Genomic DNA, 15,795 nt, shown 5'->3' on the forward strand with positions numbered 1-15,795 from the left:
TAGTTTTTTATATAATTATTTTAAGTTTAATAGGAAATTTTAAGCTTAATTAAGGGCTTTCTTTAAGAATTAATAAATATTATATAAATATATTATATAATAATTATCTAAGTAAATATAAATAATTACCTATAGTAAGTATAATTTTAATTAGTAATTTTAATAGTAGAAATAAGACTATATAAAATTAAAAAACCCTACTTAAGCTTAAAAATCTTAATTTAAATTATAAAATATAAAAACTATTTTTATTTAAATTAAATAGAAATTAAAAGTTAAAAAAAGAAAATCCTTATTAATAATATTAATTAAAATAACCTTTACTATAGTATAATACTTATTAAACTTCTATAAAATTTAAAATATATTAATAAGCTATAAAAAAGTAAAAATAAGCTTAAAAAATATATACTATCTTTTTATACTTAGAAATTTTAGCCTTAGCTTTATAATTAAAAAAGAATAAAGCTATAAAGTAAGTTAAAATAAGGCTATTAAGCTTAAAATTAATAAAATAAAGCTTAAAAAATAGATTATAAAGGCTTATATAAAATAATAAAAGCCTTTAACTTTATATTACTTATAATCTTTATTAAAACTATTAATACTTATAATTATAAGAGATTATAATAATTATATAATATAGTAAGAGATTAAGTATATAATTAAGTTTAATTATTTATAATATTAGTAAAATTAGCTTTTACTTTAGCTTTTTAACTTTATATTAAACTTTTAACTATATATATAAATTTCTTTATTTATAAACTTTAACTTAAATAGAGTTTTCTATTACTTAAAATACTTATACTTATTTTTAATAGTTTAAATAAGAACCTTTAATTCTATAAACTATAATATATATTAACTTATTATATTTTAAAAAGTAATTTATTTTTTTATAAAGCTAGTTTTACTTTTAATATAGTAATATATTATATTAAATTACTATATTTCTTATTAAATCTACTATAAGTCCCCTTAAGGGATAAAGAGGCTAAAGAATTATAAAATTTTATAATTAAATATAATTAATACTATATTATTTTTAATTAATAGTAATTATTTTATAGAGATATATTTTAGCCTCTTTATTATAAGGGTATATAGACCTTAGAATTAAATTAAGGTTATATATAAGGCTTTAATAATCTAGCTATAGATATACTAGAAATACTATATATATTACCTAGCTATTAAGCTATTATCTTTTAACTAGATTATAAGGTAATATATAATTAATATTATAATTATAATCTAGGTTAGCTTAATATATTATATATTAAAGTAGGATAATTTATATCTTTTTTCTTAATAATTTTATTAAGTAAAGAAGAAGAAAGTATATAATATTATTATAATTTTAATAGAGCTTTTATTCTTTAATATAGAATTAACTTTATTAAACCTTATTAAAAAGTATAGCCTTATAGTTTTATAATATTATTTTATTACTAAAGTTTATTATTCTTAAGTATTTTATTTCTTTATAAAATAATTAAAATCTTAGTTATATATAATATTACTTATAATAACTTTTATTAAATTATTTTTAATAAACCTTATTATTAATATTAGCTATAATAAATTAAAAGTAATAAAGATAAAGTATAACTTAATATTTAGCCTTTTTATAATATAAAAATTAAAATTAAGCTTTAAAAATATAAAAAGAAGCTTAAATTTATAACTCTTTATTTACCTTAGTAATTATAATTACCTTTACTTTATAATATTTATAAATCTTTTTTATTAATATTTACTTTTATTTATACTTTAAAATAAAAAAAAAAAAAATAAGGCTTTTTACCCTTAAGATAAATATTATTTTCTTTAATATAAGCTTTATCTTTAAGCTAAAGGAGATTATTAAAAAAGAGTATTATAAAAGTAAAATTAATACTTTAAAACTATAATTTAAAGCTTATTTTAAACTTATATAAAATTATTATTTTTAAAGTATTTTAAATACTTAGATTTATTTTTTTTATTATTATTATTTTCTTTTTTATTATTTTTATCTTTATTATTATTATTATTTTCTTTATTATTTTTAAAATTTATTTTAATAGTTTTTTTAGCCTTAAGGTTAATAAGCTTAATATTATAAGTATTTATCTTTAAAATAATAATTTAATATTTTTAATTTCTTTAAATTAACTTTTAAGCTTTAAAATCTTATTTTTAAACTTAAATTTACTTATATTATTATAAAAACTAAGTTAAATAGAAAATAAAAAAAATAAGATTATTTTACTATATATAAATTAAAAAAAGAGCTTTAAAATAATATAATTAAGCTTTAAGCTTTAAAAATACTTTTAAAAGCAGAGATATTATATATTAAATATAAAAATAATAATAAAAAAGAAAAATAAAATTAAAATATAAATTAAAAGGCCTTTTATATCTCTTTAAATATAAAAAATATACTATTATAAAGGCTATAAATTATAATTATAAAGCTTAAGTAAATATATTTTAAAATATATTAATATATAAAGTAATAATAAGAGATTTAAAATTTATAATAAAAGAAATACTTTAATTAAGGCTATTTATAGTTAAATTTCTAGAGTTATTTTAATTTAAAGAGATATATTAAATTAAAGTATTTCTATATAAGCTAATTAATAGTCTATTTAATTAAAAAGAACCTTAAAAAGGTTAAAGCTAGATTTATTTAATTAAAAGAAACTCTATTAAGAATAACTTAAGGTATTTATCTAGAAAAAGGGAAACTTTAAAGCTATATAGCTTTCCTAGATAGTATAATTATAATATATAAATTAATTTCTATATAATTATATAGCTATTAAGCCAGTCTTTAAAAGTTAATATAACTTAAGAGAGGAATAACTTTCCTAATAAACCTAATATAAGAATAATAAGGGGAAATAATAAAAAGGGCAATAAGGCTATAAGGCTATATAATTTAACAAGATTTAATAAAAACTCAATATTAAAATAAAATTAATTTCTATATATAGGTTTAATAAGTATCCCTTAAAGTTTAATATAAAATTAATAAATATAGCTTTATTATAAGAAATAAGGCTCTTAAAGTAACTTTAATCTTATATAAATATAAAAGTATTACTATATAATTTATTTATCTTTCTTTTAATATAAAGATATTAAATATAAAAGATTAAATATTTACTTATTAATTAATTTATTTAGCTTATTATATACTTTAATCTTTATAATTAATTAATTATAGCTATATTAATATAATTATTAAATTAAGCTTATAAAGGTAATATAATTAATATTCTTTTTAATTTAAATTAATAAAAAAAAATATTAAAAAAGCTATTAAGGCCTTAAAAATTATATTACTTATTCTTATTAAAAATTAAATTAAAATTATTATAAATACTTTAAATTAATTAATTAATAATTAAAAGATTAAAATAGCCCTCTTTAATTATAGCCTTTTTCTTTTATATAGACCTCTTAAAATTACTATTATATATATAATTTAGCTTATAAGAGAAGAATAGCTATTAAAGGCTTTTAAAACTATTTTAAATAATAATAAAGACTTAAACTTAATAAAGAAGCTATTTCTATAGAAGTTAAATAGTAAGGTATTATATAAGGCCTAGTAAGATAAACTAAGACATTAGGCTAAGTTAGTCTATAAATATAGCTATTAATATAGTCTAAGACTATAAGTTAAAGGGATAAAAAATCAGTATACAGGGTTAAGTTAGAAAGGGTTAGTTAGGTAATTTTATAGATTAGTTAAAGGAAGGTTTTATGGGTTATGTAAGGTTTCGGTTACTCTGTGTGAGCAATAAACAAGTAATCGCATTTGTCGTACCGATATAAAGCACAAAGATGTCCGTACGGAAAACTGATGCTGACTCGTTAGTGAACTAAGGCCCTAATGTGTACCGGGATTCAAGAGAGCTGACCAACAGGGGTTTGTGCCTAGTCAATATTAGATAAACACGGTTTTTGAGGAGATGGGAGCGCCATGCTGCCAGATCGAGTTGTGGTGCGTTGCACGATAGTCTCGTGTTTCCATACGCCCAACTGCCTGAATGAGAAATACTTAATTGATGGTCAACACCAGACAGGGGTCACTTTGCAGATCACATCCTTTTGCGGAAACGCAGGTCAATGGAGGAAACAAAAGAGATTCGCAGCAAGTCTCGGTGAAACCTCAACAAGACTGCCGTTGTACAGCAATCTCATTCCTCCATAGCTATAGCACACTCGGCGGCTAATGTTCAAAGAGTCAAAACAAGCCGGAGCCCCGAAACTCGGATCCGCGCCCCACTGAAATGAATTTCAGGCTGAAAGGCCTGACTTGTGGTGATTTCCACATCTTGTTGCATGGTCAACCCCTGGGGTTCTACCTAGGTAAGTAGAATAACAAGAGTGAGGCTCGGTAGGTATAGCATTGTCGCCGCTTGCCTCACCTTCCCATGTCGTTGTGATCGACACATCTATATTGCACAACTTGAGCCGCGTCCAGCTCAGTCTTTCTTTATGGAATCTTGGTCTAAATGTGAAACGGGTTTAAAACGAAGTAAAGCGCTAAAGCCGAGGACTTTTGACGGACTCTGTGGAGATTCCTTGGAGTGGTATCGATATGACAACAGCAAAAGAGTCCCGTGGGTCCGTTTTCACATGTAGTAGTAGTATCCTGGTTCTTGTGTTATTATCGAGGTATTCTATCTCACGATGTCACAGTAGTTTCCAGCGGTAATTGAAGACCATACCCTGGCAGAATCAGGCCAACATCTTGAAGCATCTAGTCTCTGCCTATGGAAACTGCCAAGAGAAGCCGGCTCCTTTTTTCGTTTGAGTCAAATTGTCGCCAGATTTGCTTGCGTCCAAGGACTAGAACTGATCAACTAATTTGTTGTAGTGGTGCGATACCATGTTAGCCCTTTCCACCATGCTGCCTGGACTTCTTGGCCTGGATGCTGGTTCACTGCTTTTGTCAGACCACTCCACGAGCTCCCGGTAGCGTATAAAATAGGTTCACGTCTTGACGAACTCGGTGCCCTAGCCCAAGATGCCCTACTGGAGCCTCCTGTACGTCCAGTGGGTACTGTGTCAAGGAAGCATCGAGAGAGTATGCATGATGCGTGTGAACGCAAGTGCGAGGGCAACGCGAGGATGAAAATCTTCCGAACAGTCGCAAGCTGGGACTGTCCAGTTCTTCGGCCCCCAGTCTTAACCTTTGTCAGTGTATCAGTTTTGGTTAACAAGTCGCTTTGACTCAATACTGTCTTACCAGATTGGATTGCGATGTGGGGTGGTAATTATTTTACACAGCATCTGAGACCAGCAGAGAGTACTTGAGGATGAGCGAAAACCTCTACAATGTCTGTATCTTGGTGGGTCGTCTGTTGGTTGTTGTGCCTGCTTGTTTTGTTAGGTCAGGGCAGACGGTAGACAGGACAGTCTTCCTTGCGAGCATGACCTGTCATCTGCCCCAACGTGAGATTGCTGAGTGTTTGGGTCTTTCAGGCAGGTGTAGGCATAATCAAGTTGACGAGGACGACCGCTGTACACGCAAACATGCGTAGTTTCTGAGTCGTTCCCAACCTGACGAGAGAGCTACTGATGGATGTTGTGGGCACACATCACATAGCTCTGGCTTATTCTAGAAGCCCGCCATGCTGTCAAAATTAAAAAATTAAAACCCGTGACCTATGATAAGCCGAGCTTCTTCCTCTTGCTGTATATCGTAGTATCGACAAAGATAGATTTATATCACTTATGCCCAAAATCTGAAGCCGTAACATCGAAACCGATGCTCCATACACTTTTACGCCAGAACCAGGCCGCCGATAGATATCGGGTTCAGACTCAAAAGATGTCACAACTTGAGCATCACCAGTATCATACCATGGCAGGGCATTATAATTTGCAGAGTTCGAGCTCATGCAAGGTTAGTCCTTATTGGCCAGCCCGCATGCTATTCCAAGCCACCACGTTAATGTGCATGGTGGACGGGGTATGTAGTGGGATACCAAAATATGCAGCATTAAACCAATGTGGTATGGCCGAATGCTGGATTGGGCAGGGGTTGTTTCAAGACTGACTTGAACAAAGGGAGGCGAGTGTCCCGGGAAACCACAACCATAATAAAAGTTGTGTTTTGTTCTATCCATCAGAAATAAGTATGCGAATGGCATATATCGTAAAACCCAATAACAAACACCAGAGACGCTCCCTTTTCGACTGTGATATCCAACTCAAGCTAGCTCACCGGTTCTAAAAGGATAGGAAACCAGAAGGTTCCAGGATATCACCCAAGTCTTTGCCACACGGTTGTTTTGAAGATGAGAACAAGGACTCGACGTCGACATGATGTCGACGACAAGAGAGAATAGAATGGATTGTGAGCCCAAACCAACTCTCTGACAGATGTGACCCACAACGACGTTCATTGCTGGTCCCAGCCACGCGACTCATACCCACACATAGGTAGGTAGTGCCGGGAGCGGGATTTGATCCAAGCGTTAGGACATCATCATCAATCCGCTCGCCGCTTTTGTCACCAACCACAAATTAGGATGTATCTGGACCACGGTGCTCTCGCTTTTCCTCCGCAACATGACCTCCAGAGCGTTAGCCTAGATCCCTTCATACTAATATGCAGTACACCCTTGTTGACAATGTCTTTTTGATCGTCGTCTCAGTCGTCTTCGACCGGGGGTTATGACCACATTTCAATGCCAAGCCTGTCAAAATAGGTGCCGCCATACTCTGTATGGAAGAGAAAAGTCCGCGGGCGTAATTTTGTGCGTGAGGCTGGTGTGAAAGAGAAAAGGGCAGAAGCATGTTGAAACGCAATATATGGCGGGCGATATGAGCGGACGCTTCATGTCTGCTCAAAACTTGGCATAGGGCTGTCGACATTATTTTGCTCCTAGTTTTCTGGTCTCAGTCCAGCTATCCAGGAGCTTCCACCCTGAGAGTCCTGATAGGTTGTGCCACCGTTGATGATTGACCCTGTTCATGGGTGATCCCTGACCTATAGTTCCGACAGGTGTGACGCTGCCAGATTAACACAACTGTATCCGTACGTAGTTATACATTACCTCAAGGAGTATTATATCGTGGCCTGAATTGGCTATCATATGCACCGTAGATGTTGTGACCGTCATGGATCTGAACCATTTCAAGGCTCGTCTTGATCCTCAAGTCTGTCCTTCAATGTGGATTGATGTGATAGGAACAGATCATGCCAATGAGAACCCTAACTGCAAGGATTAGCAACCATTGGTAGCTGCTTTTGAATACCAGGCCAAGAAGGATGTCCATTCCACATCGAATGGACGGGAAGTGAAAGAGTCTTGAGATTGTTGGGACTCGGGCTGCTTGAGTCTATTCCACATCGTTCAATATTAGCTAAGTTTGTTCATTCCCGTTGGGTAAAGAACAGTTGGTTACCGTATCATGGGTGTTCTCATACTTAGAACTTGGTGACCCAAATCCAGGGAAGCGGTTCCGATAGCAAGAATTTCACTAAGACCCTCCCATCTGCTGCAAATGTCCGCCTGCGGCTTCGGCATTGTCCTAGTCAGGCAAAGCCTTAACGGCATTTCGTACGGAGAGAAACAGGACCCAGGAGATCGGACACATTCCATTCCATGCCGAACAAAGCGGAGCTACTCGGGGGTATTCAAATCCTGGTCGACCTAGCATTTGTGAGGTAAGATTTTGGAAAGACAAAAAAAGAAAAGAAAATGTTTACTTGGTGGGCAAAGGTAGATGCTAAAGTGAGAAGGATTCCAGGTTGACTTCCATAGTACCTGCCTACCTACCTACCCTTGGTACACCCGTGCCTGCCTTTTCTAGTCCCCAGGAGCAGGTACCTGCCTAACACGAATCTAAAAGAAGTCCTGCCAGAACAGTGGGATATTCTGGGATGCTTCAAGGCAAGCACGACGCTTGTCGTTAGCAGAGTTGGGGGGTGTTCGTTCCTTCCCGTTCCCGTTCCCTTTCAACTCTCACTCCCACTCTCATTCCCTCCTCCACTCTGACAAGCTCAGCCCGCCCCACGTTCTATCTGGCAATAACATCATCCATCTGCCACCCAATCTTTGTGACAACATTCTAATGCCCCTGGTCAATCGATCATCATTGTTGCTAACCATATTCAACGGGCTGTTGATGGGTTTATATGTCATTGTCAGCATCGCAACCATACCACCGTTGCTGTTCTTTACTCGACGTGTCTTAGTCGTGGATTTCACCTTGCGGGCACGTCTCAGCCCTTGGCCAAATTTCCCGAGCTTCTTCTTCCGCCAATAACCCTACACTGAGACAGCTTCAACAGCAACTACCAGCTCTTAGCTGATCCAGTCAGCCTCGAAAGTTGTGGGAACTCAACACCACCGGAACTTAGATATTACACATCCATTCAGTTATCCACACCTCGACATTTGCTCTCAAAGACGAAAAGATCATAATACCCTGCATTGGAAGGTGCTGACACCGCTACATACGTAACTTAATACCGGTCATTTCTGTTCTATTCCCACTACATAGTACCAGAGTCGCATTCAAGCCCGGACCATCTACCCGCGATTAAAAGGTGCCTGTCAGAGAACGTGGGATCGTTCCCCTCGTCGGACAGTCAAGAGGGCACAGGTTTAAGCTCTTGGCCGGCTACCGGGACCCACGAGCCCGGACCTTTCATTGATCAGCGATTTGACGCCCCGTCAGGCTTGCATACGACAGGATCCCTTTCTCAAGGCCCAAGGATAGCTTTGGCTTCCATCTTCACTCACAGGGGCTCAGCCAACTGCATAGCCAATCCACATCAAGTCAACACATCCCCGCTGTTACCGTTGTCAAGACGCCCCCCCTACGTGGATCTGAAGACCAGTTATCAATTTAATGTCCTGCTGCTAAGGGCACTGACAACCTGCATCGATCAATCTCTCCTCCCTGCCTCTAATGATAGTGCCCCTCTATTCTCAAGCTGGCGGTGCATGTGTACATGCCCTTGCTCATTATTGACGACCCTTCCCACAATACAACTATCTCAGGTCTCCCTCGCTATCAACCAGAGCAGATCTTACAAAACCTTCATCCAGCAAGTACGATAGCATGCAGGATCGCTCTGGCGAGTGATTAATAAGAACCAACAACAAGCTAATTCTGCCATCTTTGTTACTATTCTCCTCTTTCAAGAACCCCTTTAAGGCTTCGGACGCCATTGCATTATTTATTTCTTACGCATTTCGCTGTTTTCTTCAATTTCGAAGAACGGGCCAAGTTCAGTCGCCGAGTCACCCCTAGAACACTAGTTTTCCTTACTCGGCAGAAGCATTCCATTAAATTTCTTCCATAATCTCACCAGGAGTTGGCTCATCGATTGTCACCGTCAATACTTATTACTTTGCCGGAACGACTTTCACGAAATCGGAGAAGGACTCGCTCTGTACTGTTTGCGCCTGTCGAGTCTTGTGGACCCTTGTCATTCAGTAAACATTTCTCTTGAAAGCATGCAAGCCACGACTTATTGAAACTCTCTCTCAACTCCGGCTAGCTTGAAGTTTCGAGTGACTCCAGCTTCACCGGTTGACATTTCGCAATGGGAGACTATTATCATCACTTTCTGTCGTCGATGTCTGGGGCGGGAGTGAATCCGACGACATCCCCTGAAGAGATGCTCGACCCGCGAATGCATGGTACACCGATGCACATGATGCCCGCCACAATACCCGGGCCGTACCAGCAGCTTGGGTACTTTACTGGATTTCCTGATCCGATGATGTTTAACCCAGGCAAATCACAGAAGTCCCGTCGAAAATCGGCAGCCGGCACACCCGCGGCAGTTGATCAAGTCAAGCATCGGCGGACTCGTTCTGGCTGCTTCATGTGTCGAAGCCGAAGAGTCAAGGTATGTACCCGATAATGAATTTCTTCCATGTGCTTTACATCGTATCTAATCCACACAGTGTGATGAAAGCAGGCCAATTTGCGAACGTGGGTGCATAAAAACTACTTGTTGATTGTATAGAATCAATATGCTGACGCTACCCAGGTTGCAAAAAGGGAAACCGAGAATGTGTTTACCCCGATCCTCCGTCTTCAAAAAGTTCAGCAGGACCGAGTGGGAAAACCAAAGACATGACTGCATCTGCTCAACAAACCAGCCCTTCTTCATCAAAGTCAGAAGATGATGAGGATGCCGAACAAGACATAAAGCTCGAGACGATTGTGGACGAAGATGAGGAGACAGAAGGCCAGACAAGGTCTCCAGAGTTTTCTATACAATCGAAGAGCGCTTCCCCTTCTACCGCAACAGCTACTCCAAGTAGTCTGGCAACTGCGTATCCCTCTTCAGACTTCCCTACCAACCTCGGAGAAACTGACTGGTCATATCTTCCACCAAAGTATCAGCAAGGCCTCTCTTTCTTCGTGGAAAACCTCAATCACTTTAATTATTGTATACCGCTTGACTCGGACGACTTTTTCACAAAAATATTACCCAACATGGCTACCCGTCATGAACCGTTGCTGAACGCAGTGGTGGGCTTCTCAGCATATCACTCCACGCTTCAAAATCCGCAGGGGAAGCTCCAAGATTTTTTACAATACTATAACAAAAGTGTGACTCAGTTGCTGGGCCTACTACAACGAAAGGAGAAGCCCAACATTGCCACTCTCTTGACGATCCTGCAGCTAGCTACTATTGAAGTATGTTCCTATCACACCCTACACTTCGCTATTTGCTAATCATATTGGATAGGAGTATTTTGGCGACTGGGTCAATCTTATGGGACATCAGAAAGCTGCTTTTGGAATATTAACCAGCATTTTCACACCACAGACTATCATGCGAACTCCTGTAGGACGTATGTGCCTCAGCTGGTACGCTCGGTTCGACAATTTTGTTGCCTTGATGGGGGGCTTCCCTACCGACCTACCACGAGAATGGTTTCAGGCTATGCTGGATTTCTATAAGGAAGGAGTCATTGCGAACCCAGACGAGATACACTGGAGAATTGACGAATGGTCCGCTCAGCTCCGTCTTATCTCCTACGACATGTCGATCCTATTCGCGCGAGGCAGCAGAGGCCAGATATCTTCCGAAGACTTTGTCAAAGAACACGACCTGATCAGCCAACGACTAACAGACTGGAAAGAGAAGAGAGACCCTGCTCTCCAGGACCCGAAATACCTTGTTCGAGATTTCCCCTCGCCCGAAACACTCGACCCGGAGGATTTTGTGAACCCTTACACAGTCGGAATACTTTATGAACGTCCACTGTTTGATGTTACGGTTCTATGTGCGGAGTGGAATAGTATTATGATAATGCACAAATGCCAATCTTCGGGAACGAGGCCAGATCAACTATTCGCGGATCTCAATCGCCATGCCTACAGAACCTGTCAATATTTCGAAACACTGGAATTCTGGCCTTCCACTCCTAGAGGCGTTCTAGTTTTGATCCAAGCTTGTATTGCTATTGCAGCTCTTTTTTGTCCCCAGGATGCACGACACCATATGTGGTTTCGTCGGAAGTTTGCTTTACTAGAAACAATGGGGTAAGAGCATGCCCGCTTCTATGGGTTTTTGGTAGAAACGGTTGGAGAAGGGAATGCTAATTCTGACATAGATATATTCACCCTTTACCTTTGCGTACCAAAATGGCCGAGCTGTTCCGAGAACCTTCTTGCGTGCAATGGTGGCTCCCCAACGGCGAGGGATTTAGCCCAGTATTAGGAGAAATTCGAAATTTTGCGGACGAACGTAACGCTGCAGCTGTCACAGCGCAGCAGGAGAGTCTTCGTGAGGTGCGGCATATCTTTGCAAAGATGACGTTGATGGACGATGCCAATGCGCCGTCGAGTTCTGGCCCAGAACCTAGTTCCCAAGCAGGGGCAGGCCCAGCCACAAGAAGCCGATGAAGACCTTGTTGAGAAATACTTAATTTTTATGACGGCTTAAGCTTTCGTCTTCTCGGTTTCTTCAAGGTTATCAACTTGTTGAGAAATACAATGAAGTGGAGCGAATAAGCGCCTGGATTTTGCGTAGTAAAGGCGGAATTATCAAGAATGTGCAGTGACCATTACACATGTTTGTGGATGATAACAGTATTCTTCTGGGCAACGAAAGACAAGTTTAGACAGGAAGACGATGGATACTACGGTAATACCTGAGGTAGATTTTGATCAAAGAATGATCTACGGGAAACTCATACAGATGGTTGGATCAAGAAATAAAAGGAGGGGGACACGTCTTTGGACGATGTAAGCGGAGACTTTTTGGACAAATGAATCATCACACTTGAAATTGCAAGTGTTGGCCCAGAGCTGTTAAAGTTTGATGTGCAATCTGAGTTTGGTACTCAGGTGTATTATTAGATAGATATATTATATAACAAAACTGCCATGTTCCGATAGGAGAGGTGAGCTGAGTGAACATGACTTCTCATCTTTTCATACATCATTTCTCATCCTTCTTATTTTCGCCTGTAGGCTTCGTGTCTGTGGTTTCTGCTTCGTCTTCGGAGGGTTTGTTCTCAGTATCGGGCGTGGCGTCAGTAGTATTTGCGGTCGAATCTTCAGCAGATTCTGGTGAATCTGTGGAGATTTCTTCGGGCGACTCTTCCTGTGAGCCGCTTTTCTCTTTGGCTTCCTGAGACTCAACTGGGTCAATTGTTGGCTCGGGTTCATTATTTTGGGTGTCTTCGTTGTCGGTAGGATCTGCTTCAGATGCGTCTCCAACAATTGTTTGATCAGCGTCCTCGTCCCCCTCGTCCTCGATTTCGTCCTCTTCGACTTCTTCCGGATGAGGGTCATGGGCTTTAGAATCGGTCTCGCCCATGACCGATTGTTCAACAATAACAGGGACCTCGGCGACCTCTGGCTCTTCTTCCACTGGGGAGGGTGCGGTAAGGTGCATATTTTTGAGCTTCCTCGAAACCCCATCCGCGTCTTCCTCTTCTGCTTCAATCACAGTTGTCACGGCACTCCCCGTTGAGGGGCTGCTTCGAATGTGTCGGCGAGTGTTTGTTCTTGTGGGATGCATATTATCCTCCTCGGCAGGAGGACCTCGTTGTTGAGATGAGGGCTTGAGGATAGTAGGTGGGGGCTGCGCAGCCTCCTGTTCGACATGGGGTGCCTCGAGTCCTTCTGCTTCAGGGGGCAACTTGTAGTTCTCAGCGGGTAGCAGGTCGTACAAATCGCATACCGTCTTGAAAAAGACGTAGAGCCCCGTTTCCCCCTCGACAGACCAGAAAACACCCCGGTGCTGAAACCAGGCGTGTGCAAATATGCGATGCAGCCGGCGGAACACATTAACGAGATTCTTCACGCCAACATTTTTACTATGGTTGTCGTTGTGAACAACAAACCGGCTGGGGAAGATCTTCTGATCGGTTACAACATTGGCAGCCCAATCCAGAGTATGACAGCAGTAGTCGATGGCGCAGCAACTCTTGGGTTGCTCATGCACAGCACAAAGGAACTGCCATTCGGAAGCGCGCATCTCAGGGCACGTGTTCGCACTGCATGGTGGGGTGTCGAAGAGGAAGCCAACGATCAAGGAGTTGCACTTTGAGATGAGGAAGCGACAGAGCTCATAGAGCCAGATAGTTCGGTCGACGCCGCTGGGAGGGGTTGCAAGCTGCAATGCGGTTTCACGAGTAATCGGTCGAGTGTTGGAGGCGGTATGGTAGCAATGGAGGGCAGCCAGATGCTCTTGAAGTTGAAAGGCAGAATCGAGCTGGGTCATGTTAGCTTGTAGCTCATGATATGTCAATAATGGCACAAATACCTCATGTAGGGGTATCAAGGGAGGACCAGCTGCCATATCTGCCGCTTTTGTTCCTGGATGTATCCGTCGCCTGGAGCTAGCTTCAAGCTGTGTCTGCTCTTGAGGTGTTGTCTGAAGACTGGCCGCTGGGCCACCGGACGGAGACATGGGCGCCATCTGAATCTCGGCTGCAGGCGGAGGGCTTGGTAGCCTTGGTGAGCTCGGTGCCAGCGACATTATAGGTAGGGTATCAGCTTCGTATGGAAAATCGCAATGTTGAACGTGAAGTATATTTCTAGCGAAAGCTGGGCGCCTAATTCCACGAGGCTACGCTGGGTTGACAAGTGGCTGGACAGGGAATCGATAGTGGAGATCCGTTACATGCATAACAGCACGGGGGAGAAGCCAAATGCAGCTAAAGGGGGGCCGTGCAACTTACACGCATCGAAGTGCTCCATCACTTCTACAAGAACATGATTTAAGAAGAGAAGGTGGGTATCTACTAAGTACCTGCGTAGTACAAACGTGAGAAGTGTATTTCCTTGCAATTCGGAGAAACCAACGTTATACTGTGGATGGTAAATACTTCTCAACGTTGCTCCCAACTCAGAATAAATTCAACGGCCGGTCCGTCACCCTACAGCTATGGATTTTGATGACGATGCCCCGCCAGAGTTGGTCAATACGACCGCAAACGACGTGGATGAAGAGATCACAGTCAAAGTCCCTATCACCATTGTGACAGGTATTTTCGTCAACTTACTTGAAAATACAGGTCTAACAATTGACAGGTTATCTCGGTGCCGGTAAAACAACATTGCTGAATTACATCCTCACAGCCCAACATGGCAAAAAGATCGCCGTCATCATGAATGGTTGGGAAAGCTTATGACTTTTCAATAAATAATCACTAACTTGAGATAGAATTTGGGGACTGTAAGTTTTCTGAAGAAGATTACGTTTGCTTATCTAAGTGGCACTGTAGCGCTCGATATTGAAAAGTCCCTTACTGTGAACAAGGGCGATGAGCAAGTAGAGGAGTGGTTGGAAGTTGGTAACGGCTGCATCTGCTGCTCTGTCAAGTACGTCGTACACAACCATGGTTTCTACTGTGCTAACTTATGTCAGGGATACTGGAGTTAATGCTATAGAATCTTTGATGTCAAAGAAGGGAGCCTTTGATTACATCCTTCTCGAAACCACTGGACTAGCTGATCCTGGTAACCTGGCACCTCTCTTCTGGGTAGATGATGGACTCGGAAGTACCATTTACCTCGACGGCATCGTCACCCTGGTTGATGCAAAGAACATCTTGCGCAGTCTAGATGACCCAAACGGTATTGTCGAGGGGCACGATCACGATGGTCATGGTCCTGTCATGACAACCGCTCACGTTCAAATTTCTCATGCGGATGTGATTGTGATCAACAAAGCCGATATGGTGTCCGAAACGGAGCTCAACCAGGTCAAGGAGAGAATCCAATCAATCAATGGCCTAGCCAAGATCCATGTGACTGAGAGGAGTGTAGTCCCCCAGCTAGAGGGATTCCTGCTCGATTTACACGCATATGACCAGTTCAATGAATCAGATGCTAGCGCCAAGGGACACAGTCATCTTGACCCTGTAAGTTTCCGGCCGAGGAGTCATAATATGCAAGAAATCAGGCCGCTAACCGTCTAGACCATCTCAACCGTCACTATTCCTGTCGGTCGCCTCGAACCGGAACAGCTGGACACTGTTGACCGCTGGCTACGATCAGTTCTGTGGGACAGCAAACTGCCCGAAGCGGAAGGGGAGGGCGATTTCGAAATTCACCGCTCAAAGGGACGTCTTGTGTTTGCTAATGGAGACATCAAGATGCTGCAGGGGGTGAGGGAAGTTTTTGAGATAAATGACGGGCCATCGGGAGACGAGACACCAAAGGAGGGTAAGATCATTCTGATTGGAAGAAATGTTGCAGGCGTTGGATTTGAAGACAGTTTCAAAAAAGTCATCAAATGATGTATAAAACACACAAATACACTACATAGGCAGGCTATTGCAT

General features: G+C 39.9%; 3 protein-coding genes across 3 annotated transcripts; 2 read left to right on the forward strand and 1 right to left on the reverse strand.

The window, feature by feature from the left end:
* Positions 1-9,610: 9,610 nt before the first annotated feature.
* Positions 9,611-11,901, forward strand: FPOAC1_008595 (uncharacterized protein; the record flags this gene model as incomplete). The annotated part of the gene is made up of 5 exons (XM_044853036.1): positions 9,611-9,886; positions 9,945-9,972; positions 10,031-10,686; positions 10,739-11,259; positions 11,610-11,901. 5 exons carry the CDS (start codon positions 9,611-9,613, stop codon positions 11,899-11,901), a joined length of 1,773 nt encoding a protein of 590 aa, XP_044705706.1.
* A 538-nt stretch (positions 11,902-12,439) lies between these two features.
* Positions 12,440-13,987, reverse strand: FPOAC1_008596 (uncharacterized protein; the record flags this gene model as incomplete). Its single annotated transcript, XM_044853037.1, has 2 exons — positions 12,440-13,720; positions 13,772-13,987. The coding sequence occupies 2 exons, from the start codon at positions 13,985-13,987 to the stop codon at positions 12,440-12,442; spliced, it is 1,497 nt and encodes a 498-aa protein (XP_044705707.1).
* A 408-nt stretch (positions 13,988-14,395) lies between these two features.
* On the forward strand, positions 14,396-15,752 carry FPOAC1_008597 (uncharacterized protein; the record flags this gene model as incomplete). The annotated part of the gene is made up of 6 exons (XM_044853038.1): positions 14,396-14,495; positions 14,542-14,625; positions 14,675-14,686; positions 14,736-14,832; positions 14,879-15,374; positions 15,432-15,752. 6 exons carry the CDS (start codon positions 14,396-14,398, stop codon positions 15,750-15,752), a joined length of 1,110 nt encoding a protein of 369 aa, XP_044705708.1.
* Between the last annotated feature and the right edge of the window lie 43 nt (positions 15,753-15,795).

Source organism: Fusarium poae, chromosome 3, assembly GCF_019609905.1.
Source record: "Fusarium poae strain DAOMC 252244 chromosome 3, whole genome shotgun sequence".
NCBI lineage: Eukaryota > Fungi > Ascomycota > Sordariomycetes > Hypocreales > Nectriaceae > Fusarium > Fusarium poae.